General features: G+C 40.1%; 1 protein-coding gene across 1 annotated transcript in view; it reads left to right on the forward strand.

Annotated features, from left to right (window-relative positions):
- CHN2 (chimerin 2) overlaps positions 1 to 27216 on the forward strand; it is a 170439-nt gene that overhangs the window by 47137 nt on the left and 96086 nt on the right. The window contains exon 2 of the mRNA XM_082499078.1: positions 22391 to 22429. Within this exon, the coding sequence (XP_082355204.1) occupies positions 22391 to 22429 (39 nt within the window). The remainder of the gene's footprint in view (positions 1 to 22390; positions 22430 to 27216) is intronic.

A 27216-nucleotide genomic window follows, 5' to 3' on the forward strand; every position in this document is an offset into this window, starting at 1 on the left:
AAGATAGAGATAAAAATCCTCTCAGAACGTCCCTTGTGATGGACTGACTGTTCATCGTGCTGTTCTGAAATGGCTTCTTCCCTGTGGCAGGAGTGGAGAGATGTAGCTGCCCTGGTGGGAGGGGAAGGGAGCAGAAGAGGGGGTTTATTCCATCTGTCTGACACGGACTCCAACACACCTGGAAGCATCTCTCTAGACTGATCACTAAAGTAGCCTAAATGACTAGCTGAGACTAGGTGCACAACTCCTAGATGGCTAAGTTGAGAGAAATCCCTAGGAACGTTTCATTATGCTCCCTCTGTCCACACTTAGTCTTTGGACAACCTGAGGCCTGACAGAGGGACCAAATCAGTTTGTCTCAGCAGCTTTCCAGTAACTAGTGGGTTTACGTCCAGATGACCCAATGCACAGGTATGTGTTAAGTGTGATAGAGATTGAATCAGATTAATATAATCTGTTTTAAATAAGTATAAATTACATGCCAGTCTGACCGTCGTTTCTTTGGCAGATTCAGACAGAAGATAATGATTTTATGTTTGTTGGAAAGAATATACTAAGCACTGCATCCCGTGGTATCCCTGACTTATTCCTTGTGGCTTTTGACAGGCTTTCTGCCAATGGATTATCTCTGCCTATGCCACACCATCAGAAGCTACTAGAAAAAGTATAGGCTGTTCTTACTTTTTCATCGACCATTGTGACACCATTTTATTAGCTTTGCAGTCTGTATACCTATGTGCATTGGATCTTGACTAATCAGCTAATTGGATGTTGGTAATCAACTTCTAACCTGCTTTTATTGGAGTGTTTTGGCTGAGATGTTAAGACAGTGTTCAGCATGGTTGGCATTTCTGTATGGGTGTAGCATGATAAACGTGGAACTCCAGATCTGAGGAGTTTCACTGTTTGAGAAATGTAATGTGTGTCAGTGATCTGAACCTGCCTGTTTGGTTGGAAATCAGGAAAAAAAAAAAAGAGGACAAGACATGAAACTTCTTGCAGCTGTTTGTAGAGCCACTGCCAGGAGGTGAGGAGGGTGTAGAGTTCTTGGTGTGCTCAGGGAGCAATCCTGGCAGAAGCTAAGAAGCGTGCAGCTACTTACATAGCAGCTATTGCCAACACTGAAACATGCTGCAGCTTTTTTTTTTCCAGCCCATCCTCAATTGCTTATCATGGCTGTCTTGCTGGAAGTAACTGTTTTCTCAGATCTTCCCACAGATATGCTTGTTTAAGATGTTTCCTGACCTTGTTCCATCCAAAACAAGCTTGGTTACATTATGCAGCCTAAAAACATGGCTTTGTTTAACCCTACCTGCTGTACTTTTGGGAGCTGAGACACCTGGTAAGAGGGCAATAATCTTTTCATTGAAAAATACAAAAGTGGGTTGGAAGGGACCTTTGGAGGTCTTGATTCAAAACCATTCCCAGCACTATATCTTTGTCCAGCTTAGTCCTGAAAACCTCCAATAATAGATACTGCACCGTCTCTCTGGGCAGCCTGTGCCACTGCTGCCCACAACTTTGTTTAACATCGTTTGTCCAGTCTGAACCATTCAAGCTGTAGTTTGCCTCTTGTTGCATTGTCTTCTACTACCAAGGAGAGTTTGGGTCTGTCATCACTCCAGCTGCTCTTTAAGCAATTGTAGGCCGCTCTTAGATTGTCTCTTGGCCTCCCCTTTGCCACACTAACAAAGCCCAGCTCCCTTAACCTTTCATTGTGAGTAATGTGCCTTCTGTATGGTGTTTGTATTATTCCTGAAGAAAGCACGCTGTTCGTTCGTGTTCAGTTTGGAGTGTACCGTGGCCCCCAGGTCATTCCAGCAAAAATGCTACCCAGTTCCTAACCTGCAGTGATGTATGGAGTTACTCTGCCTCAGACGCCGAACTTCGCACTTCTTGTTGAACATGATGAAGTCTCCATTGTCCCAATCCTCAGTTTATCAAGGTCCTTCTGAACTGAATCTCTCAGGGAGAGATTAAGCTAAAAGGTAATTTATTATTGTCCACAAAGTTGCTGAGGGGCCTGTTTTACCACTCAAGTAGTTGATGAAGGTCTTGAACAATACCTACCCGCTATTGATATTGGGGTACTCTGCTCATTACCAGCTGCAAAGCAGTTGTAAAGCCATTGATTATCATCCTTGAGGAGTGCAGTCCAACAGACCAATTTTCAACTGACCTAAGAGTCTGCTCTTCTAGCCCTTACTTCCTCAATTTCCTCCCAAATGGGTATGGGAGGGTCACAGTGTCAAAAACCTTAATAAGTCAAGGTATATTGCATCCATCTCTCTCTCTCCTCATCCACATAGCAGGTCATTTTGTTACAGAAAGTAGTCAGCTCGGTCAAGCGTGGTCTGCCTGTGTTGACTGGTTTTGGTTGCCGCCTTGTCCTTCCTGTGTCTGGATGCAAACTCCAAGAAACACGTTCCATGCCCTGTCCAGAGACTGAGGGGAGGCTGACTGGCCTGTTGTTCTGTCGGTCCTCCTTCTTGCTTTTCTTAAACTAAGCATAATATCAGCATTTTTCTGGCTGCTGGGGACCTACCCTGATCGTGTGCATTTTTTCATACATAATGGCCACACAATCACATCAGCCAACTCTTTTGGCACCCTTGGATGGATCCCATCCAGCCCCGGGTATTTGGATAAATACATCTAGTTTTGCTGACGAGTCCCTAACCAGTTACTTCCCCGCTGTCAGCTGCCCGTCCCTTTGCCAAACTGTAGAGGTACATGCAGAGGCCTGGAAGCAAGCTTTTCCATATCGCCTGTCAGTGAGTTGTCCACCCCATTCACCTCTGGACCTGTGTTCTCCTTGAACTTCCTTTTGCTGCTGGCATTGCTCGCAAGAGCCCTTCTTGTTTCCCTTTGCATAGCTGGCTAATTCAGCTGTAGCTGGCCTTTGACCTTCCTGATGTTAACCCCTAGTGGCCGAGCAACGTGTTTATACTCCTCTGTTGCCTTTTTAACCAGCAGAACTGCTTCTTGGAGAGGATGTGTGTCTGCAGCTTGGGTGTTCATTAAGGCATAGGGAAGCTGGAAGTGCACAGACGGTGTTCCCGTCGCTCTCCCTCCAGGGCAGAGGAGTGCCTGCTAAAGATACCATCTTCGTATTCACATTATTTCAGTCACCTGCTTTTGTACACATGTAGCAGGTCATGAGAAACTATTGCTTTCCATATCCCTGATGGCTATTTACAGTATGACTAATTTATCTCACCAGGCACTCTATTATAAATATGTATTATATTAGGATACCGGTGTAAATGGCTACGTTGTTCAGAAGAATTGCTCTGGTTCAACATAATACTTTTACAGTTACACTACAGTATTACTGCTTTTGAATTCAGTGCAGTTAAAGTGTCATAAAATTGAAAGATAGGAAGTGAGTCTGTCTGCAGTTTGTGTATTTTTTTACTTCAGAGACCAAATAATGGCAGCTGGCTACATTCTGCATTTTAAAGTTAAGAAAAAGCAATGCATACGTAAAACCTCTCCCGTGGTTATTCCATGTGGGTACTGATGTATGCTGTGGGATTGTTTATGTCCAAAGCACTCCAGAGAGCGTGGGTGTGATGTAGCTCTGATGTTGTCGTGTGGGAAGGAACCTCCGGGTTGTCCTCTCAAACTCTTCCCTATTGTCGGAAATGGTTGTGTTGGGTGAGGTGGACGTTTGGTCTTCCCTTGGTATTGCCACTTTTTTGTTATTGTAACTTTTATATCTTGATACTTTTAACTTTCTCTTATACATATTTAGTTGAAGCGAATGGGTTTTCTAGTACATTTTATTAGTAACTAGAATTTGTCAGGAGGATGAATAAATAAGTAATGTTGTGAAAGCTTTTTCAAGTCAGACTTTTGGTTTGTTTTGTAATGCATTAATGGCAGCACAAATGTCCACTGTTTCATTAATTGTATTTCTTATTCAAGTTGAAATGGCTTATTCCTTGCTTGCTTTCTAGTACCAGAAAGTAACAAAAGAGCAGTTGACTTTGACCTTAATTCAGTTTACTCAGTGAGACATCAGTGTGCAAGGTCTGCTGCACAATTGTATTTCAGAATTATGTTTCCTTTAAGAAAACATTTCAAAGGTCACAAGAGACACTTCTCGAAAGATTTTCAATAACGGCTTGTTTGCAAGATGAAATTCTAAATCAGTAAATGAATAATGAATAGAGCTGGAATTGGATATATAACAATAACTTTTAGAAGTGGGTAAGGTAGACATGTCCTTGTCCAATTTGAACAGGAAAAAAAAAGTACACGACTTGAAATCAGAACAGACACACGATCTGTACAGCTATTTGAGATTTGTTGTTTTTTTTTTTTTTTTCTCCTGGATAATTCTGTCCGTACCACCATACTTGGATTTTTCTTTTTTCGTTTTCTGGTAACTTTTGTCTCGGTACTTCAGTTACTTCCTGCTCTTATCTGCTCCTTCGTGGAGTTAGGGAGTACTTTGTTATTCATCAGGAACTAAATCAATCATTACTTTCTCATGTCATCTTGCATTGCATCAACTTCCTTTTTCAGATGAAATGGATGGGTGTAGCTCTCTATAGAGTCTAGCACTGCTGTTTGCTGGCTTGGTTTTGGGTGGTGGTTGCTCAGGAGTAGCTTAAACACTTAAACATTGCAGTTAATTTATGTTTATCCATGCCAGTGCAAGGCTTGGCATTTAAGCACTGTAAATGGGCATTTTTACTGCAGTGATGTTGTACCATTATCCCTACAGTCATAATTGTAAAGATTTGCATTTTCAGTGGAGCTGGGTGAGGATTAGAAGCATAAGCAGGAGAGAGGTGGGTTGTAGAGATACAACTGAGAGCGTAATTTCTCCTGCCAGCATCCTATAATTGCTAATGATGCCTTAGAAGAAGTAAAAGAACTTGGGATTTTTGTTTGCAAGATTGCCAATTAATTTGTTTATTGGGGGGTTGAAGCAATATTTTATGGAGTATGAGAGCTGCCGCATAGCAAAAATACCTTATTGTTTCAGTTTACTTTTCAGTCTGGAGCCGCATTCCGATTTGAATAGAATTGAAATTCTATTGAAACAGAAAAACTGAGACTTTCTCCAGTGCACTGTATGGTCTGATTTAGTTCCCCAATGGTGTAAGACTCTGCTACCTAAGTTAATACATTAATATTCATTGGGTAGATCAGTATTGCACTGTTGGAGCCAATAAATTTTGGTTTAGTTTAAAATCAGAGATGATATTTTATACATTATGTTAGCATACAATTTTTATTAGCATATCAGACTGTGAGAGAGTGATGCATTGCAGTAAAAAGCCAAGTATTTCAAGTTAATTGCTATTCCATTAAGTAGAAGTGGTGGTTTCGGCTTAAAAGAGTGTAGAGAAATGTTTGGCTAATGAAAAGTGTGTTCAGAGTGATAATAACTGTTTGATGTAGTGAAGGTGCCGGCTGAAAATACTCACCTCAGCGGTCAGAACGGAGGGCCCTCTGAAGCAGGTGGTGGGATGGGACCAGTCCAGGCTGCAGAAGCACTGATGGGATGAGCCTGAGAGGCAGCAGTGCCTACCGAGGCCCTCTTGTGCTACTAAAAATAAAGAAAGAAATAATCAACCTGCTTTAATGGAAGGTGTCCCTGCCCATGGCAGGGGGGGTGGAACTAGTTGATCTTTAAGGTCCCTTCCAACCTAAACCATTCTACGATTCTATGGATCAGCCGCCAAGGTAAACAGCATTTTTTTCTGACCTGACCTGCTCTTTTCATCCAGGACAAGTAGCGTGAGAGAGCAGAAACCACAATAAAGCTGGTAGCTGGTAGACGCAGGTGTGATCCAGCAAATTCTTCTGTGTCGATGCCACCGCTGCTGGGGCCGTGCTCTGCCAGTACGCTGCCAGTCCGCATGGGCGAGCAGCTCTCCTCACAGCGGCCACGGCGAGGGCAGGGAATCATGGCAGAATGTTGCCTTACCTGCTTTCCTTCTCTCCTGCTCGGCCTCCTGCAGTGCTTTGGGCAGGTGTGGAGCCGTCACTTTTTGGGACACGCCACTGGGTGCAAGGACAGTCACTCAAGCTCCTTCTTGATTTCCTTCCACATCCACACCCTACAGCTTCTTGCTTGCTCCACCATGGTGGGGTTGCAGCTGAAATCAGAATGGAGGGAGGGAATTCAGCTCCCACCACCTGCTATGGAGATCTCCGTTTGGAAATGGGGAGGGAAAGCTCCTGAGACTCTTTTCGACTCACAATGCAACAGCAGATTTCTTCCCCGTACCTCTCTTCAGCGATGCTCTCAACAGCTACCATTGATTTCGGTGCCCTGGGTGGAGCACTGCAGCACTACAGGGATGTTTTTGTTGGATTAGAAATATTTCCTCCACTGAACTTTGCACTGGAGACTGGATTTGTTTACTTCTGTCTCCCCTCTCTTTCTACATTGCCCCTGCTTTGTGCCAGTGTAGAGAGCTGCTTGCTTTCGAAACATGCTCTGGTGTTTGAGGCAGCAGCAGTATTTGTGGGCCAGATTTGAACTGGGGTCCTGCTGCTGCTCAAGGCTTGGGGTGAAGTGGCTCCATGTCCAGGAAAACTCAGAGAGGCTGGGAGAAAGACTGTGTTGTTTTTCTCTCAGTTATAGGGATGGAGAGTAACACAGGGAGTGTTTGGAAGAGTTAGAAATTAAACTCAATGCCTGAAGTTTCAGTGCTGTCCTTTAATTGCAAACGCTTCCTTTGTCATTTCTAGATGTCAGGGTGTTCCCTCCCAATACGCCCCTGAGCTGTGTCACCAATTTGTATTTTGTCTACCTGGACCTGTGAAACTTTGAACAAAAAACTTGTTAAAGCCACAAAATTTATTTTGGAAGTCAGTGCAAAGAGGGAAGGACACTTACTGAGCATTTCATGTACTCTTTTATAAAAAATCCACTGAAACCTGAAGTGATCAAAAGAATTGTAGTGAGTGTGTGAGACGGAGTACACAGATCACACTTGTAAAAATAAAGACTGAATCTTAATGAGTATATAAGTAGAGAAATCTACATCTATATATTCTGGTAAATGTATGTGAGCACATTTAGAAAAAAGGTGGACATTGATAAACTCTTTCAGCTATATTAGGATATAGTCACTGGAAGTCATCCATTTTTAGACCTGATTGTATACTACTCATGTTTGGTCAGGGCTGCTATGTTTTACTTTTGTAAAGTGAAAATCTTTACTTTAGGTGAAGATTCAGGTTTCGGTTCTGAAATAATGTTATCTTCACAATATTTATGGATGAAGCAATTGGACTTAAACTGAATTTTAATTAAAAAGTGTTTGATGCTGCATCTAGCCTGGGATTTTGGTAGTTTTTTAGCTTAGATTTTAAAGAGGTTTTTAATAGTTTTTTTTTCATCAGGTTAGATATTTATTTCCATGATCAGCAGGACCTGTGTTCATCCAGTGGATAATTTGAGGATTATACTTCTGTAGTTCTGTAGGTCATTTTAATCTTTACTACTTTAGTGGTTCATATAAATTCTGTCATAGGAGAATACTTGCATAGATCTGGACATGGGTGCAAAAACCAAGTGCCATTTCAGTGGCAAGAGTTCTAGATTGTAAGGGATACATCAGAGAGTGGCTGGCTCTGGCTACTATTAGATAATGCATGAATAAAATTATTATAATTGATAAATATAAATTCTTGATACTTCAGTGTGAAGTAGAGTACATTGCAGTCACTGGTACTGACCTTACTGAGAGGAGCATGAGAACCATCTGCTGTTACGACCATGGCCATTGGGATTTCTGAGCTCACGATGCTTATATATAATTCTGGACAACTCTCTAGCTGAAATAAATCACTCCCACCCCACTGAAATCAATGGAGTAATTGTAAGTTTTATAAATCAAAGTTTGGCACTCTCTGATATAAGACTTTTTATTGTGTTGGAATATCGTGGGGGTCTTACTGAGTTGTAGGCTGCATTCATTTTTTTACCTCCTAGGAGATGTTTCTTTAGTACTGACTATGCTACTATATTCCCACTTACATTCGCTTTTTGATAAATTTAAAGCTAATACATATTTTGTAGCACTTAAGTAAACCATGCAAGTATTTGTCACCTATTGTTCAGAAGACAAGATAGATAGTCGTTTAGATGCAGAATAAGTGGTGTGGGAAGGTAGTGCACCAGTCTAGAATATGCAAAAAGCAGTATGCCTGCTAGGCTAACACTTCTGTACAGCAGCAGGAGCTCTGAAATCCCAGTCTGAACTGGTGCAAAAAGACACCTGTACTTTGAAGGACATTGCAACTTAAAGTTGAATCTGTTTTAAAAGAAATCGTAAGAGCTGCAAAGGCTTTCTTCAGAGCTGGCACCAAACCATTTTGGCACCTAATCAGTCATGTCTTCCATTGTTATAAAACCATTGGAGCATTTTCAAGTGAGTGTTTTGAGATTAGCATTTGTACGAGACTCTCCTGCTATATTAAAAGTGCCTGCAATGCATTTCTTTGGGAGGTGTGATTTGCAGCTAATGATCGCAAAGCACCACCTCACGTTGATTTTTTTGTTAGTGCTTTTGCGCACGACCACCGGGTTGTTAGATGGAGGCTCACATTTCGCAGCTCCTTTTAGCCAAGGGTTATGTCATCGTAAATTGTCTGCGGCAGAACTTGGCGTTCTCCTGAATTTCACTGTCTAATGGCACCAATTGTGTGCCTCGTGGACCTCATCAGATATACATGACTGCTTTCAAATCTGGCCTCCTCACTCCGGTGGGGACTGAGTTTTGGACCCTAATGAGTGAGAAGCTGCGAGGAAATGTGGTTCTTCTAGACAACAAATTAGTTTCAGAAAAGAAGCATTTCTCTATTGAAAATGTTTACCATTTGGGGACTCTGGACCAGACTTTGCACAGCAGTGGTGTAAGTAAATTGACTGGCATCAGATAAAATGATGCACCGAAATCAAACTGCCGAGCAATGGGGTATAGGCATGTCTTTGAAAATACAGCAAAGTCAGGTGCTGTTCTCTGGTGCACCTTAAGCAGGGAAGGGATATGCTCAGGGTGAGCTGCTTTTGAATAATTCACTCTTCAGTAGAAATAAGTTATTACAAAACCTTGATCCAGAATAATTTTATTATTTATGGGATGCGTCACTTCAATAAAAATGTAACATAAATGCATTGAGGTTGTTTTTTCTCATGCTCTCAGAAGGAACTAAATCTGCACCATTTTTCTTAACATTTATAAGCAAAGCTTCCTAATGTAATAATAAATCAGCTGAAGTTATCCCTAGTGTGCTTATGTGATGCTCTGTGCTTCTTAAATTTTTTTTGTTTTTAACACCATCTTTTCCTGTTTTCTAGCTATCTTTGCATTGCATTCAGATGAAACTATTCTCTTAATAGTTAGGGGAGGGTGCTGTGACTGGTACTTATGACTCTGACACGGATAGCCCTCCTGTTACACTTTTGCTTTTCCATCTCTTTTCCTTTTATCTGTTGGATGCTTGCCGCACACTATAATCGCAAGCACTTTTAGGTCAGCAACTGCTGTGTTTTATTTTTGAACTGTACTTGTTAGCAGTTGGACATAACACCAAACCTTATTTTGGGTTCCAAATGCTGCCATAATGGGAATATTTAATGATAATAAAATGCTTTGCTTCTGTCTCATTTGGAGCTTCACCTAATCTGACTAAGCAATCAGCAGTTGGTAGGCGGATCTAAATGAAATATTATTACTCTATAAAACTGTTTAAATTTGAATAGCCTTTTATTGAAGATGCATAAGCATTTTTCCAACATTTGGTCTGTTAGGGCAAGTATATGCTGTAAAAGAAGCATTTATTGCTCGCTTGTAAAAATAAAATACAATATTGGTAAGTTAGCTGGAAGCCTGTAGATATTCTAAGAAGATGAAAAGGTAAGATAAGCAGTAGAGCTAAGCTGAAATTGCTCTGGAGGTCTTTCTGAATAGCTGTCAGTTTTATGTTCCCCTAACACAATAATGGGCACTCCCAGGAGGTGGGAGTCTCTTGGGATAATTATTCTTCTGAGGTTTAGATTGGTTTTGCTATGCGTTTTCCACAGATGGGTAAGACTGCCTTATAATTATTCTCCTCCTCTTTCAGCGGATTTTTCTAATGTAGAAATTAATAGAATTAATTTTGTATACATGCACTGTACTTACATTACCTAGCATATTAATGAATTTCAAGCAATATTGAATGCTATCAGATGGCAATAGCAAGTGGTCTGTTTAGCTTTTATCTTACAAATTGGATTTAAGTCTCACTGTGCTTGCCTTTTGAGATGTGTTTCTTTTTAATATTCGGGTCTATTTTCTGCTGTCATAAGCAGGCATATTTACTCTCTCAGCCTGCTTTACCTTTAACTATCCTTGAAAATAACAAGCACAAGAAGTAAAAGTTTAAAATAAATGTATATTTTATAATTGTTGACTATTTTTATAGTTCTGGTGCATGAAGCTGACACAGTTGCTCACTATCTCTCTGAGCATCAAATAATGTTGATTAAATGAAGGAAAAACTTGGCAAAAACTCAGCTTCCTTCGGGGTGGCTTGTAGGGCAGCACACTGTCTCAGTCATTAGTTACGAACCTTTGGTGTTGACAGTAAACCCGCAGACAACCAGCAACCTCAGCCTCTGGGTTCTCAAGGATATCTGTATTTTGGAAGGTTTAGCTATGAGGATCATCTGACAAGGTCTGACAGCTCTCCTGTACGATATAAGAACATATAGGAAAAAGCAGGAAAATCTCTAAAACAAATGTTTCACACGGATTGGTGTCTTTACAAGGTGAAATATCCATCCTAGCTCTGGTGGTGTCGGAGATGAGAGCATTAGCTCATCTTTTTACCCAGTTTTCCTGTCTCCCAAGATAGGAGCAGAATGCGGAGTGGTGGTTGCTACTCAGACTCGCAGTTCTTGCTTGGCACCAGCCCTTCCCCTTAAGCTTAAAAAAATTGCATCATATCTCTTTGGAGATTTGCCAGATCTTTGCAAAGGAAAGGCTTGAATGTGTTTTGTTCTCCCCTCGCTCTGCTCCAGAGTAACATTAGTCAGTTTTGAGTCTGTGAGCCTGTAGACACACGTTCATTCTTTGGGAGTCAAAAAATACTTGAACGTGAACCTTGTCTTGTTAGATGAAGACCAGTATGTTATCAGAGGAGCAGAGCTCTCCTTGGTTTCACTACTAGGAAGCAATTGATGGAAACCATCATTTTTTGTGTCCATAGCTGTTGATCTGGGAGCGAACCGGTATCTCCATACGTGCCCTGTGACCTTAGACACAGGGATAAAATGGCTCCCGTAATCCTGCGGTGCGTTTAGCCGGGTTTCATCGTCAAGGCTGTGGTTATGCCACAGCATTTACAGAATTCTGACTCGTTTGCTGTTTAAAGGGGAGACTGTGCTGGATCAGCTGCTGATTTTGGCCCACAGAAAATAAGTGAGGATATCTGATGTCTAAACTTTATCATTCAGAGTATAAATCACAGTAGAAAGTGTGCTTGCTTACTGATACTGTATTGAATATTGGATATTATTTAACTGCTGGAAGCTTACAGCAAATATATCTGCTAAGCTTTCGATGAATATTGCTTCTTTTCCTTGCGCCTCCACCATGAAATATACTAAATATCATTGAGCCAAAACCATAGCCTTATTCATAATTAATTGACCTTACACAAAGTGTTTTAGTGGGATGAGTTAGAGAGTTTGTTCGAAATTGTGGCACCTGTGTGTATCTTTAAAAATAACTCCAAGGAAGAGCGTATTTTTTCCTGACTGTACTGATGTTATGATCGAAATTCTGAGGGGTGAGCTTTTAAGTACTGGCTTGACTGTTTCTGAGTATATTTGCAAGATAAGTGGGGTATAGTGGGGTAAGAAACAAATTTTCTGTGTGATTTCTACAGGGGTAAAAAACAATTCCAGAAAAGTTGCTGAGGAAAATTGTACTTTCTCCTTCCTTTGCAATTTATTTATGTAAAAATAACCAGCTTATCTCTGATTATACAGAAGCAAAATCCATTTTTACTGCTTTCACTGTATTTGATTCACTTATCACATATAAAGAAGCTTCATGTGTTCTAAGACACTTGAATACAGTATTCTTGTGTTATAGGCATCTTCAAAATTTGCAAAGTAGCAAATCAAGATATTAGCCAGGCTGCAGTGGCAGTTTCCTTTATCTGTTATGAGTGGCTAAATTCTGTCCTCCCACTCAATGCCACTGGAGGCCCTTTGTACATCTGCCCTGTGAGCACCGGTTTTGATTTGTTTTAATCTGACGATGAAAATGTTAGCGAGACCTGGGGTTTGCCTCATATAATATGCCATTAACCAGCATTTCTCTAGGGAAAATGCAGTCAACGCTGCAAGTTGCAAAGTGAAATTGTCACCCGTGCCCAGGCATTGGGATATTTTGCACAGCCCCATTGGTTAGTTTGATAAAACTTGTGGAAGGCCTAAGCGTGTGTTAAATTTTATAGTGTTTCATACCAGGTATTTTGCAAATATATGATACTGTAAAAACTCATTATCAACTGTAAAAGTGCCAGGCTGTAGTATAAAGCTCTTGGAAGAGTTACAGACTTCCACAAGGCAATTAAAATTCCTACTGAGGAAGAAAACAATCCATAAACCATATTCTTCTGAGGTGAAATAGTCCATGATAGTTTTCTAGCGATTTTAAACACTGGTAGTAAATCTTTTATTGCTAAGATTGCAGGGAGGAGAGAGAGAGACCTTTATAAGACGTGAGAATCTGGTCAGCATAAACATATTATTATGGAACCGAATTTCAAGAAGATAAATATTTCTCTATTATTTAGATCCAAATTAATAACTGCAGGAACAGTAGTGCTGAGGCAGCAGTTAAATGGTGGGTGACAATGTAATAGAAAAGGCTTGTGAGACGTTTGTGTGTTTGTACAACATATTTGAAGAGGTGGGTGCCTCGGTAATGGCTGACATTGATTAATCAAAACTATTTTCTAAAATAGATAAATCAAAGATCCAAAAACTAACTTTGCATAAAATAATAATTCAATTGTCCTTGAATGCATTTGACACGCTTAGATCCGTCAAAGGCTGTAATTGAAAGTCCACCAAAAGACTATAATTAAAAGAAAAATGTCATGGTTTTGTAACAGGGCAAGTACCCAGGTTTGCCTCTTATCCTGGGAGCCCTGGTTATTCAGACTTTTATCAGAGAGCTGTGGGAATGATTAATATGCTTTGCAAGCGGGCCGTGTTTTTCCTGTTTTTCCTGCTTTAATGTATAGAAGCAAATATTGCAGCAAATACTACAGGACCTGCAAAGGAAGCCAAAGAAAGGTCTAATTATTTGCTGACGGTTTATTCTTCTGCAGGTCATTATGCATGCTCTCAATGGCAGAGTAGTTCTCACCTCTGATGTCCAAGGCTTGAAGGTGCGTTCAGGCTGCAGAGTTCAGTAAGGTCCCTAGTATATGAGTAGCCCCTGTGCCGAGTACAACGCATTTTATGATTTTTATAAGTTACCAATGTAAATTCTCTGAATCACATGGCTTTGCTGAGTAAGATGAATTACTGGGTTTTCACTTTATTCTGAGTCTGCAGTTTCGACCTTTAAAAATACTTATATTTTTGTATCCAGAGAAGGGCGAACGCGGAGCTAAATGGGGAAGACTGAGATGATCCTTAAAAAGCTGTTCAACAGCCTCCACAGTCAACTGCAGGACGAGGACCACCTCATACCCTTGAATAGTCAAAAGCAAACACTTGTGCCCTTGCTTAGAGAGATGATAAAATGACACATGTCAAAAGTAGCAGAGCTACCAAAAGCAATGATTTGGATTTTGCTAAAGGTTAATAAGTTTTCAGGGAATGCGCTGGCTCCTTTGACAAGCCAGACAAGCGGGCATCATGTCAATGTATGAGTGCATTTCTGGAACGGGGAATGTGCTGACACTACTTCAACATAAATGCTCTAATTGAAATACTTCACGGTGACCCTTTTAATGCTATTTTTTGGCATTATTGCAGTTATTTCAGTCACATGCTTTTTCATGCAGTGCCTGGATTGCTTTGCTGAGTTGAGGGATCATTGGCTGGAGGGTTGGGGTTGTTTTTTTTTTAGGATGCAATAAGTAAATGACTGGAAATGCATTGCCCCATTCTGCACAGTGATAAAATTATTTCAGTGGAGCTATTCTCATATATGCCAACTGATTATCTGGTCTTGATTTTTAGCCAGGAACTGACTGGTCTTTAGTCAGAAGCTAAAGTATATCTGTGTAAGATACGAGTTCTGCTAATGTGATGTGATTTAACTTATGTCATCTGTTTATTCCAACCAAAGAAATGTCAATCTCTCAGTCAGGCAGAGCCCTGATTGTGCTGTTTTAATGTCTTGCTACCTCTGGTTTATGGATTAAAAACATGAAAATGTGAAAATAACCAGGTTACACTTTAATTACACTGGCATTAGTGTTAAAACAGGGAACGGTAACAAGCATTGGGGCGTAATTTTTAGTGACCAGATTAAATTTAATGGCAGCCATTAACTCAAACAGATATTTGGTGATCAAGCATAAATGAGATATTTTGTGATTTTTTTCATTGCCTACCTTTCTGGTTTTCAGACACAAACCTTCAATGACTTGAATGAGAAAATTCTTCATTGTTGCTCTGTGAACAAAAGGTTTTGAAGCACCTAGATAGAATCACAGAGGCTCTTAAATGCCATACAAGGTCAAACAGATTCAGTGTGATGCAGCATTAAAAAGGATCTACCTGCCTAAGATCAGGCAGTGTGAACACCCCTCTGCACTCTTAAATCCTACAGATTTCCCAGGAAATATTTAAAGCATTGGGAATATTTGCATCAGCTCACTTGGACCCCTGTCGGGTTCTTGGATTTGCTCTCTGGAAGAGCCTGTTGAATTCTATTTCTTGGGCGCTATGTGGTAGCCCTAAGAAAGACTAATCTCCTAAAGAGACTTCTAAAACTAAGGTTGTACAAATACCCTTCCCTTTTACACTTCTTCTATTGCTATTGAGAACCCCCTGCTTATTCCAGTTGGATGGTACTTTCAACGCTTTTAATTCTCTTCGAATCTGTGCAGAATAGAAAGGCAGATTTTTTAATTAAATGGGATACTGCTCCAATTGTATGGTCATAGCTGGCTGAATACCACTTACCAACTGCAGAACATTGATCCTTAAGCTTTTGTTCTACAAGTTGAGCTGTGGATTCAAATAATTCAAATCTCCTGTTGGAGTAGGTCCCTAATAATTTACTTATTTCACAGTCGTATTTTATTTGATACTTGATAACTCTTCTAAATTATTTAATTTGCCTATTTGCATGATCTTTCTTCTGCATTTCAGTAAAACAGACGTGCATGAAACAAAATTATCCATAGATCACCTGTCTATTAGTGGAAAGATACTGTTTTGAAATCAGAAGCAAAAGTAGGAGAGAGCACAATTTGGAAAGACTCTGATTCGTAGAACAGACTAAATGAATTACCTTTACAGCAGTGGCTTCTAATAGCAAGTTTATGGTAGGCAAAAGCAAAAGATACAAAATAGCTGTCAATTTGTATTGTGGTTATTAAAAGCTTACTGTTTCAGTCTAATTGCTGTGCAAGGGAGAACTCCACCCCTTTTGTGAGCATTTTTTGACATTTTAAATTACACACTGTTGCTGATTTTTTTTTTTTTTTTTTTTTTTTTTTTAAAAGAGAATAGCACAGCGGGAAGCACCCATCATCTGAATTAATATACCAATTATAAACTATGTTGCAAATAAACAATTTGATCATTTCTGTTTCTGTGCCTTACGCAGAGAGTTGAAGTGTCTCATTAAAACAGAAGCTGAAGTCTCGTTCCATATTTTAGCTGTCCACGTACCGATGACGAGAAAGTTCAGCGATAAGCTGGCAAGGACTGGCTCCTCCATAGGCAACTGTGCGTTCTGAATGAAACATTAAACAGAGCTTTTGACACACTGAAATGTTTCAACAGCTACATCGCTAATTATTATCTGCAAGAGAATTAATTTTGCTCTTCAAAGGAACAGTGACTTTTCAGAAGTTAAAGAGAGGTGCTCATTTGACAGTGTGAATATTTGCAACACCAATGTTCTTTCTCAAAATGTAGTCAGACGTGCCTGCAAGGACGGTTACTGGATGTAATAGCAGTAATCATAATGCCCAAAGGTATATGCCAAATGACAGTCAAACATAGAGAAAAGTGCCTATTTAAAATAGTTTGCAAAATGACTGCAATATGAGGTATTTGTGTATGCATTTATATTAATTGGTAAGAGGGCAAAATAAATGAAAATAGCCCTTCACCATCCACAAAATTTGCCATTAGGGGTTCAGATAAGATGAAAATGAGCTTCGATAATTGGTACGTGTTAAGCACAGAGCGGAAGTTAAATAATGCAGTTGTGTTTTACATTTTGCAAAAGAACGGACCTTACCAAAGAAGCCCCCGCATTACTCTTTCACTTTAATTTTCAGCCACCAATATAGGGTGAGGACTGCCCTGCTGGAAAACAGCCTGGCAGAAAAGGACCTGGGGGTCCTGGTGGGCACCAAGTTGAAAATGAGCCAGCAGTGTGTCCTTCCCTTGAAGAAGGCTGATGGTTTCCTGGGCTGCATTAAGAGTAGTGTTGCCAGCAGGTCGAAGGAGATGATCCTTCCCCTCTGCTCAGCACTGGTGAGGCCCCACCTGAATCACTGTGTTCCAGTTCTGGGATCCCCAGTACAAGAGAGATACAGATATGCTGGAGAGAGTCCAATGAAGGGCTACTATGGGTGATGCACGGATTGGAGCATCCCTCCTATGAGGAAAAGCTGAGGGAGTTGGGACTGTTCAGCCTGGAGAAGGGAAGGCTCAGAAAGGTCTCATCAATGTGTATAAATATCTGAAAGGAGGGTGCCAAGAGGACAGAACCAGGCTCTTTTCAGTGGTGCCCAGTGACGTGACCAGAGGCAACGGGCACAAGAATGAAACACAGGAGGCTCTGTCTGAACATCAGGAAACACTTTTTCCCTGTGAGGGTGAGTGAGCACTGGCACAGGTTGCCCAGGGAGGCTGTGGAGTCTCCATCCTTGCAGATATTCAGAAGCTGTCTGGACATGGTCCTGGACAACTGGCTGTAGGTGACCGTGCTTGAGCAGGGGGATTGGACCAGGTGACCTCCAGAGGTGCCTTCCAACTTCAACCATTCTGTGATGCTGTGATGTCCATCCCCATTATAGTCAGTTGTACAATATAATTCTGGCTGTATGAAGAACAATATAAAAAAATATGCATGAAGAGTACAAATGCTGTTCATCTTTCACATAGCCTTTTACTCAACAGTTATGTGTAATTATATATATAATAATAACATAGAAAAGTGTACTTGATAACATACACTAATGTTTTGGAAAAAGTTATAAATATGAAAGTGTATATGGTAAAACTGTGAAAAATCTCTTCAAAGGAAATATACAAAAGGCATTAAAATACTAATAATTATTAGTCTTGGTCCTGAAAATAACAATAGAAGATGAAAAATTAGTAACTAGGCTCGTTTATCTGGTGAATCATTCATCTGCACACTGCCAGTAAGCCAGTGGCTCCCAAATTGGCTCTTCCTCACACACGAGGGTCTTTTCTTGCACACGCAGGTCATAGTTTTAAAATTAGTTGTTACTGGAAAGGAAGTCTGACCTTCAGACAATGGTGGCAGAAAATCCAGGCTGAGGCAGTTCTTCCAAGGTGAACTGCCGAATACTTTTTTTTATAATCCCACAGTAAGACAAAAAAAAAATAAATCTTTCATTCTGGCTATAAAGAAATTAGCAAAGAATGATGATTGCCTGTTGCTAGCTGTACTGCTACTAGTCTGCATAATTCTTTACTACCATAGGAATCATTAATACTTCTTAGAATATCTAGAACAGGGCATGGTGTAGAGCTACAGTATTGATATTTGTTACTGTTCCCCTTATAATTAGAAATGCCACTTAGAAGTCAGAAATATTTCATTCATGTGAGATAGTTTGTGATCTTTCCTGTAAAGCAGTTTCCTCTTCCCAGTGCATTACCAGTCCTGGTAGTCAGAAGAATCAAAGTTTCGGTTTAGTCAATAGCTCATTAGACCTGCTTTAGCTACGTCAGTTCCCGTGCTGGTAGCACAAATCCACAAGCATAGGCATTACATCATCATCTTCACAAAGTACAAGGAAGTAGTAAAAAGCAGTTTAGTCATTCCAGTGTCTTTCACTACATCCAGAAAGGTGTCACCTTTGGTATCAGAGCCAGGCACGGTGAAGAACAAGGATTGAAGTCCATGGATGACTTTACTTACCATATAATTAATGTAGGCTCATTTCTCAGAAATTGCTTAAGAATGGCTCTGAGTAATGTATTAACCATTTACCACCCATCATTTAGAGAAATACTGTCTTCTGTCTTCGTGTTTCTTTAAAAATAACTCTTATGCAGTTTTACTTTTTGTCTGGCTACTTAAAGCTTTGCCAACTTTTCAGTACTCCCCTTACTGTAGTCTTTTTCCGTTTACTCAGCTCTACTGTGCTCCATCAGCTTTATGAAAATATTTTATTCCTAAGATGCTTTTCATCCTTTCTACTCTGCAAAGAGTAAAACAAATTAAGTGAAGAACTAACCTGCTTTTCCTTACTCCCACTTTCCAATTCCACAGTATCATTTTTGGTCTGACAATTTTCTCCAGTATCTTTTCATGTCAATTATGCATGCAGTGAGAAACCTTCTGATAGCTGTAATATTCCCCAAGAGTCAGCACTCACCATTCCTTTTGCTTTCTGTTTAGCATACAACTAATTTCTAGTTACTTTTTTATGTTTAATATTAACCTTCTCAAATGGTATGTTTCAAAGCTCTCAGTTAATATTATTTGTGGAAGTCTCTGATGCTTTTTTGCCAGTTCTAGTCTTTGCAGTTAGTACTCCTTAGCTTTTCTGGTTTTGCTAAGGTCATTCTGATGGAGTATTGGTAAGACTTGAAATAATAAAAAAGACCTAAGCTTCTGGGCATTCTGTAATTTTTTTAGAGTGGGTCTCTCCAGACTCGGAAAGATATATCGTAGCTGGCCCTGGAACGTTTTGTTGAGCTTTTCAGAACAAATACTCATTTTGTGCTTTGTGTTCCTCCTGTGACAACTGCTTTCAACCTTATCTTTAGCTGGCTCAGTTTCTGAATTTAGACAAGAAGTCACTGTTGAAAGTGTGAACCCTTCAAGAAAACAACAATAAGAGAGATCCTGTCTTGTCACCTCACAGTACCCTCAGCAAAGCCTTTTTCCCATGCTGCCAGTCACAGTTGTGATAGGCGTTATGATAAAGTTTGTATTAGAAATATAACTTAATGAGAGATCAATGTGGGGCATTCATAAATTGTGCCAAGTCTGATTGATTTATTGATTGGTTGATTGATTGATTTTTTTTTTCTAAGTGTATCAAAACTGACATCTGCGGTCCTTGCTGAGGCCATTACCACGTGCAGAACTGAAGGCAGAAGCTGTGGGAGTTGAGGTGTCACCTAGTAACTGCGACGACCTATTGTCACCTTCTGTGAACATTCTGTGTTAAGTCTAGTCATGGAGAGTGAAGCATAATTAATTAGTAGAGCTACTTTACAGTAAAAGAGGACTAATATGAAAAAAGAAGCAGAACGAATACCTCCAAAAAGGGCAAATAGTAGTAATCCTGTCTGCTCAGGTAAAATTTGCCTGATTTGACTCCTGACTTAAGAAGGGTTGAAGTTTAGTCTAATCTAGTCATCCAGGACAGGAGTCCTAAGACTGTATCATACGAGGAGGAGAGTGAATGTGTTTCTCTGGTGTCTCAGACATGGTAATTGCTGTCCTGAAGCTAATTTCCATACCAACAGCCATATAGAATGGCATCTTTGGCTGTACATGGCCCATGTCTAGATAGGGCCCCAGTGGCCTCCTTCCACAAAGGGAGCAAGAGGTCTATGTCTGGGCTCCGTTAAACATCTCCCTGATCCTTAAGCATGACCTGTCTTCAGGTTATATTTAAACTAATTGTTCTTTATTCCCTACAAATGGATGCCATCAAATGTCACGTGTGATAGCTTGACAATAAACAGTATGAATACTATCACCTATATGGAGTTCCGTTCCCTGGGATTTAGGGACGTGTTACCAGCAGAAGGGATCACAGAGGATGTTGCTGTGCCTCATAAGGGCGAATGCGGAGCCGGTGACCCGTGGTTTTCCTCTGTGTGTGCTGCCCTCAAGAATTATTTTAGCTATTGAGGAATGGTTCTGTCTGCTCTTTCCTGGGCTGACAGATTCATAACCGTGACAAATCTAATGTAATCATCGGGAGTTTAGTTTTATGACTATCTCCTGGATGATTGTTCTCCACCTAGGCTGCAGTGTTTCCACGCCATCGGTCTGTCTCAAGCTAATGAAGCACTTTATGGCCACTTCTAGATCAGCTTTCACTGTTCAATTTACTGTGCTCTTTCTAATTAATTTGGAAGACTAAAGCAACAACTGATACTTCTTGGTTTTTCATTGTTTCGCCCACTATTATTTCCTTTTCTGAAGTCATAACTATAGATAATCAGATATTTGCATTATCTCGATGTTTCTCCTATTGGAAAAATATATTAAGTGAAGAAGCAAATTCAGAAGTTCTCTTGCAGTACTGCAGAAGTATGACAGGAATTTAATACACAATATTAGGGTGTTATGGTAAACTATATGTGGAGGAACAGATGTATAGGAAAAAAAAAGAGTAATATATCACCATTATAATGTGAGAGGAGAAAAAATTAGTTGGCTCTTGCATGAATAAATTTCACTGGTCTCATGAATAGCTTCATATAATTTAAAATAATCCTTCTGTATAATGAACTTGCGAGCTAATTACTCTTGGATTGCCACAGCACGGTATAACTCTGTCAGTCTGGGAGCATTTTAAATTTTGCCAAAGTTGTGAAGTGGATGCAGTTGAAACTGGAATTGAATAGGTTTCTTGATCAGTATATCTGCAAATTGTCGCAGGGTATTATTCTAGGCAGTAACTGTGATCGTTGCTAGATTCATCCTTTTTTAAAACAATAGAGTTAAAACTGGCAGATGGTAGTTAATGATTAACATGCCTAGTAAACAAACTTTTGCAGGGATATATTTAAAGCGGTTGTGTGTATATAAATAGACAGGGAGCATGAGCTATGCAACTATAATTGAATTATATTAGCATAACTTAAGTAGAAGTTTAGTAAATACCACACACCTTAATTAACTTGCACAGTATTAGGAGGTTAATGACATACCCCCTGTAAATGACTCTTCAAAGTGTTTGGCAACAGGGCAGTTTAGAGCCAAACTAGTTCCCTGGTACCCCACCCTTTGTGGCTGGTGTATGGTAACTTATTTAACTCCCACTGCTCAAGCTTGGCCTCGACTGGGATTTCTGGAGGTCGAAGCAACAGCCTTACTTGCCGAGAGCTGGAAACCTCCCTGTGGAGTGGGACACCGTACACTCGCGGTGCCCTCCAGTTGCGCCTGTCTGCCTCCCCGCCTGGAGAGCCCTTGGCTGGCTGGGCTCTTGGCACGGGCTGGAGGGGGGTTAGCTCAGGCTCTGTGAATTTATACTTTTAAATAGAGAAGCCCTGTTTCCTCTGCCAAAGATTTGCCCAGCAGCATTGTATCCCGCTCGCACTAACAGGAGTTACCAACTCTTTTTGCGCCCCTTCGGTCGATAAGGGCAATAATTGTCTGTTTCCAGTTGCCAGTTTTGCAGTCTTTCCTTTTGCTAACATTTTAAAAATTATTTTTGCTGATGCAATTTCTGGGAAATATGCAAATTTCATATTGTAGCGGGTTCAAGAAGTGTAATTGAATCTCGTTGAAACTGTCGGGTCTGTGCATCGGAGTCCAGGCTGAGCTTTGCATCTTCTTAGCTAAGGCGTGTGTTATTCATTGATGCTCCTTCTAACCCCACTATTACATTTTAGAAGCCTGATTGAAAACCAGCACTGATTTGTCAGTTTATCATGCCAAGTAAAGTAAATAAATAATGCACTTACCAGTCTAGTTAATTATTTAAAAAATACTGGTGAGTCAGGGAACTATATGCAAATTGGTAAGACATTAATTCCTGTTACATTTCAATAATTTGGAAAAAGCACATTGGATCCACAAGTCGTCGAAATTTATATTCTTCTCTTGCATAGGAAACTGTACTGTAAATGAGCTAGCATCTCTCTTGGGAAAGAAATGTGAATTTTGCTGACAAGCTGAGGTCTCTCAGCAGAAAAATGTGTGCTGACAGCTTGACCCGGTGGCCAATTGACTGATTTCTTTCCCTCTTTTTATTTTTATTTTAGATGCTGAAGAATACCAGCCTCCAATATGGAAATCATACTGTGAGTATACAAGCAACTTGAATAATCTTAGTACCTTACCAAGGTGTCACTGTTAGGTCTTTTCCCTTTCTTTGTTTAGAAAAAAGACATAAATGTACTAGGGGCTTGTAGAAATTACTGTATGGGACAGCAGTGAAACCTGAACTTCTCTGGTTCTCCGTGGCACAAGTGCAGCAGGGTTATGAGCGGCAGACTCTCTGGGTTGCCTTACAAGTGAAAATCCTCGGTTTCCTGGTTTCTCTGCTGAGATTTTCAGGAAGGATTCCAGAGGTAGAGGTTAATGCTTCATGTGTTTACTAAAGGTCAGGCTTGAGTATACTTGTCTTCTTATATGGGTCACCAAATCACTTTAAGATAATAGTATTTTTGATCCTTAGCAATAGATGCTGATTTTTGAAGTGGTGGTTTAGAAGTTGGAGACACCATTATCAGTTCTTTGAACCTTCCTGTCTGCCTTTAGAAAAATCATTTACATAGAGTACAGTGCAGAAATGCATATTTTATGCTCTTTTTGCTTTGTTCCAAATGTATTTTCTAATCAAGTAGCACAGATCTAAGACAAAATATTGGCTTTTAAAACCCTTATTAAAGATGCCTTCAAATTTGATCTTTATATTTTAAACCTTACTGGAACTTTAATGAAACTGTAGCTTGGAGTGCGGAGGGTTGGTTGTTTTTTTTTTTTCTGTTTTCGGGTACAGAACTATCCCAAGCGAAAGTCATCTCTTTTATTGTGGCAACTTCAAATTCAGTACAGTGCCATTACCAAAATGGAACTACAAAGAGAAGGATCACATGCATGTACGTGTATAATTTTAAAGACTGGAATAAACTTGTTGACTTCACTTATATGCACATTAAACTACCTTGCTGACTTCAAAGACATCACCTCTGTGTTACCTGAGAATGACATTCTGCTTCAGAATGGACTGGGATTTTTTTCAGCCAAAATTTAGGTATTTGAAATTACAAAAAATGTTTCTCAGAACACTGTTTTCTACAGACGTTGTTGTTCTTCCTGTTGCCACATTTTGAATGTGTAAGAAAAACCTCATTAAAAGTCAGCAAGAGTGTATTGATTTGAGTTGGACCATTCCAGCGTACTTTGCTGGGTACTTGGAAAGAAGGAGGCACTTGAGCAGAATTTTTCAGAAGAGGAACCTGGCAGACTTGAAATCAATGGAAAAGCTCCCATTGACTCTGACGAGACCAGGATTTGAAATGATAGATGTTTTCCTTTTTGCAGAAAGTTTTCATTAAAAAGTCAGGGAATAAGCACATGCTTTTACTTACCTTCTCTTAGTTGCCCCACTGGTGCAGCAGACAGATCACTGCATGCACGGAGAAGCTTACGCACAGTCCAAGGAAACTTTTTTTAAAAATTAAAAAAAAACAAACCCACAGAATGAACTAAGAGAATACGAATATATAATTTCCTATTCAGATATAGGTAGGATGCCAATATTGTGGTAATGACAGTCATGGCCTCTGCATGCAAACCCCATGCATGAATGACCTTGGAAAAAGTTACACAGCTCCAAAATGCAGAAAATAGTTTAAGGTTACAGAGATTTACTGCTGAGGCTGCTTAGCCACAGACATACGTTTTTCATTGCAATGTAAGGTAATGTATGCTTCTTTACTCTGCTAGAAAAATCCCGATCTGGTAAATTAATTATAGAGGTTATGTCCAATGATAGCATTAGTCTACGATGCAATCTACTGTCCTGTCTCATCACAGCTTTAATTTAGTGTATGTATTTCACTCTCAGCAGTTTGAGTTTACAGACTATTTAACAATAATTATCAGTGTATTTTAGCTAGTAACTTTTAAAGTTTGCTAACATACTATTAAGATACTCTACATGGAGTTTTGATTTCTTTTTTAAGTCCTGGATAAATTTAGGTGCACTGTGTTGCCTTTTATTGACATCATGACCAAGGCTTCAGTCCTTCCAGCTGCTCAACAAAGGCAGATTTTCTTGTTTTTAAGTATTCAAATAAACAGTGTTGCACATATCCATGGACAAATGCTGATCAAAGTGGTAAAGTGCCACTGTTGAGATTGGCATGTGCTAAGCAAGCTTTAAGAATCCAAGCCCTTCTCTTTGGCATAATGTACAAGCTTGTTTCAGCTGTATTTGGAAAAGACGCAAACTTCTAATGCAGAAGATATTCACTTGCATATGAAGAATGGTTAGAAGTACATAGGTTTCACAGATTACAACTTTTTTCATACTTGTTCTGATAGCCCTGGGACACAGAGAAGAAAAGAAACTGCAAGAATAATTTTGTATTACCAGGAAAGGACTTTGGAAAAACCTGGAAAGATAGTAGCAGCCAGCAGTCTCTAGGTAGTGAGTTTGGTTGCATGTATACCTGAGTAAGAGATCAACAAATAAATATCCAATAACAGATTTCTTTTTGTAGTCTCCTGTATGTTAGGAATATTATACGAAAAGGCATTTTGCCTTTTTACCATCACTGAGGTAGGAAAGAAAGGAAGATAAGAATCACAGGCGTGGGTTGGCAGGGACTTCTGGGGTGAGCTGAGCTGGCTTCCCACTCAAAGCACGACTCTTGTCAGCTCTAGGGCAGAACAGCCGTGGCTTTATTTAGCCGAGTCCTGAAAACCTTCAGGGATGGAGCCTCTGCCGCCTTTGTGGGTAACCTGCTCCAGTGCTGCGCTGCCCTCTTAGAGCAGAACCAGTGATCTTACCTGCTTCACCTGACAAGTAGGCAATTTGTTTTACTGCTGAAACAGCGTAGTCATTTTTGACTTCCAGCTACAGCACGTACATACTTGAGTTCTGAAGAGATGTGAAACCACTCTTTTTCTCCTTTTGCCACTGTTGAGATTGGCATGTGCTAAGCAAGTCTAATGTCAATGCCACTTGAATGTTTATTTGCATTATTTAAGGTCAGTACGTTGGTGTGAAGCAATGTGGCAAGATGCAGAGCATCAGCTGATGCCATGCTTCAGCTCCTCACAAAGTTTCCCTGCCTTCTGCCCTTCAGCAAACAATAAGCACAGTGTCTGAGACACAGTTTTGTTAGAAATTAAGGCTTTATTTCAGCCAGGCACTTAGGTTCCTAATTAAGCATGTGAGTAATCCTGGAGAAATAGGACAGCTCATATTGTTCAAGCTCAGCACGCTGATAAATGCCTGACTGAGATGAGGCCGAGGAGGTAAAACTAAGGAACGCCGTGAAACATTCTCAGAGAGAAGGCACTGTGTTTCTTTGCTGCTTTATAAAAGCAATGATAGGAATTCTTCCTCTCCGGTGGAGCCTCACTGAACAGTAGTCATAGGTGAGTTAAAGGAGAAAGCTTGAGTTCCTGACACACTGCAGAATGAAAAAAGTATGAAGAAATTGGCGGTAGTTCTTCTTCCTTGGCAGAAAAGGAGTAAGTGTTGATTTTTGCTTGTCACCCCTTTGTTACTTACGCAGATCAGATTTCGAATTAGACAGTTCTTTCTAAAACATATTGTAGAATTTTCTCTATTCATCCCATGAGACGCGACTCGTCCTCTAGCAGGAGCAAAAGAGAGATGTATATTCTAACTAGTTACTTTTTATCTCAAAGAAATGTTCCCCTAGAAATTCAATAATAAATTAAAGTTTTGTTACCTTTCTAAGTTCCCAGGTGATTATGATGCTATAAATGCTGGCAAACTATCTGAATTATGAAACTAATAAAGATGTTCAAGGGACAATTAAAAGCTACTCCATTTTTCTATTGCAGTGCTGCATTTTGGTTTAATATTTAGTGTGTATTATTACTGTGCATTTAATTTGCATCCAATGCTGAATGAAAAGCTACTCCCAGTCTGATGCTGTTCCCTAAGCAGTAATCAAACATTTTCTTTTTGTGTGCGGTTGACTTTTTATAAGGTTAATTTTCTCAGGGCTAAAATAATAATCATTATGTTCAAGCGTCATCTTTTTTATGATCACAGTGGGTTTGTCTCTAACCTGCCTGTGAGTTTTAAATGCTGGAATAGACTGGGTCAGATGTCAGTCACTGCTTACCACCGTATTAAATAGGCATGGCTTTCTATTATTTCAGTTAGCCCTATCCTTATACCTTGGATTCTGTTTCAGCATTTTCAGAGGTGGAGGGGGGAAAAATGAGACAGAAAGGCAAGACTTGTTTGTCATGCCAGCAAGTAAGTGAGGGGCATGTGCTTTCTGAACTCCTGACCATCCCCTGGACTCTGCCGAGGTCTCAGCAATGTCAGCAGAGTGTGAGCGCCCAGTACTTTGGAAAAAGTATATAATGAAATCGGGCAGAGCTGCAGGATGTTCAGCACTTCTGAAAATGAGGTCACTTAATGAGGTGTCTACGCTCATTGGAACTTAGCTGTAGGGCACATTTTTCTCAAGTCACCTTAGCGCTTGTATTGCACTTGTATTCATAGCCCGTTAGCCGGGTTTCGTACAGCAATCATTTGAAGCAGAAACAGGAGAGAGCCTTTCTAGAGAACACCACTTTTGGTAGGGTCACACTTGCTTTGCTTCTTAATACCTTAGTCTGTAAGATATTGCCTTTTCCTAGTTTTTCACTTATCTGGCCTTTCACTGCTGTTTTACTTCCTCCACCCTTGCCTTGCTGTGTGGGGTTTTTTTTGTGGGTTTTTTTTTTTTTTTCTTTCTAAGTATCCGGCGCTGCTGTGTGCCTGTCTGTCCTTCTGTTGTTTCTCTCCTGCTGAACCGCTTGGCTTCCCTTACCACGATGCCAGTGGTGGTTCTTGGTCCTTTCTTTCTGTTCCCAATCTGTCTTC

The sequence above is a fragment of the Vanellus vanellus genome, assembly GCF_965231255.1.
Source record: "Vanellus vanellus genome assembly, chromosome: 2".
NCBI classification, from domain to species: domain Eukaryota; kingdom Metazoa; phylum Chordata; class Aves; order Charadriiformes; family Charadriidae; genus Vanellus; species Vanellus vanellus.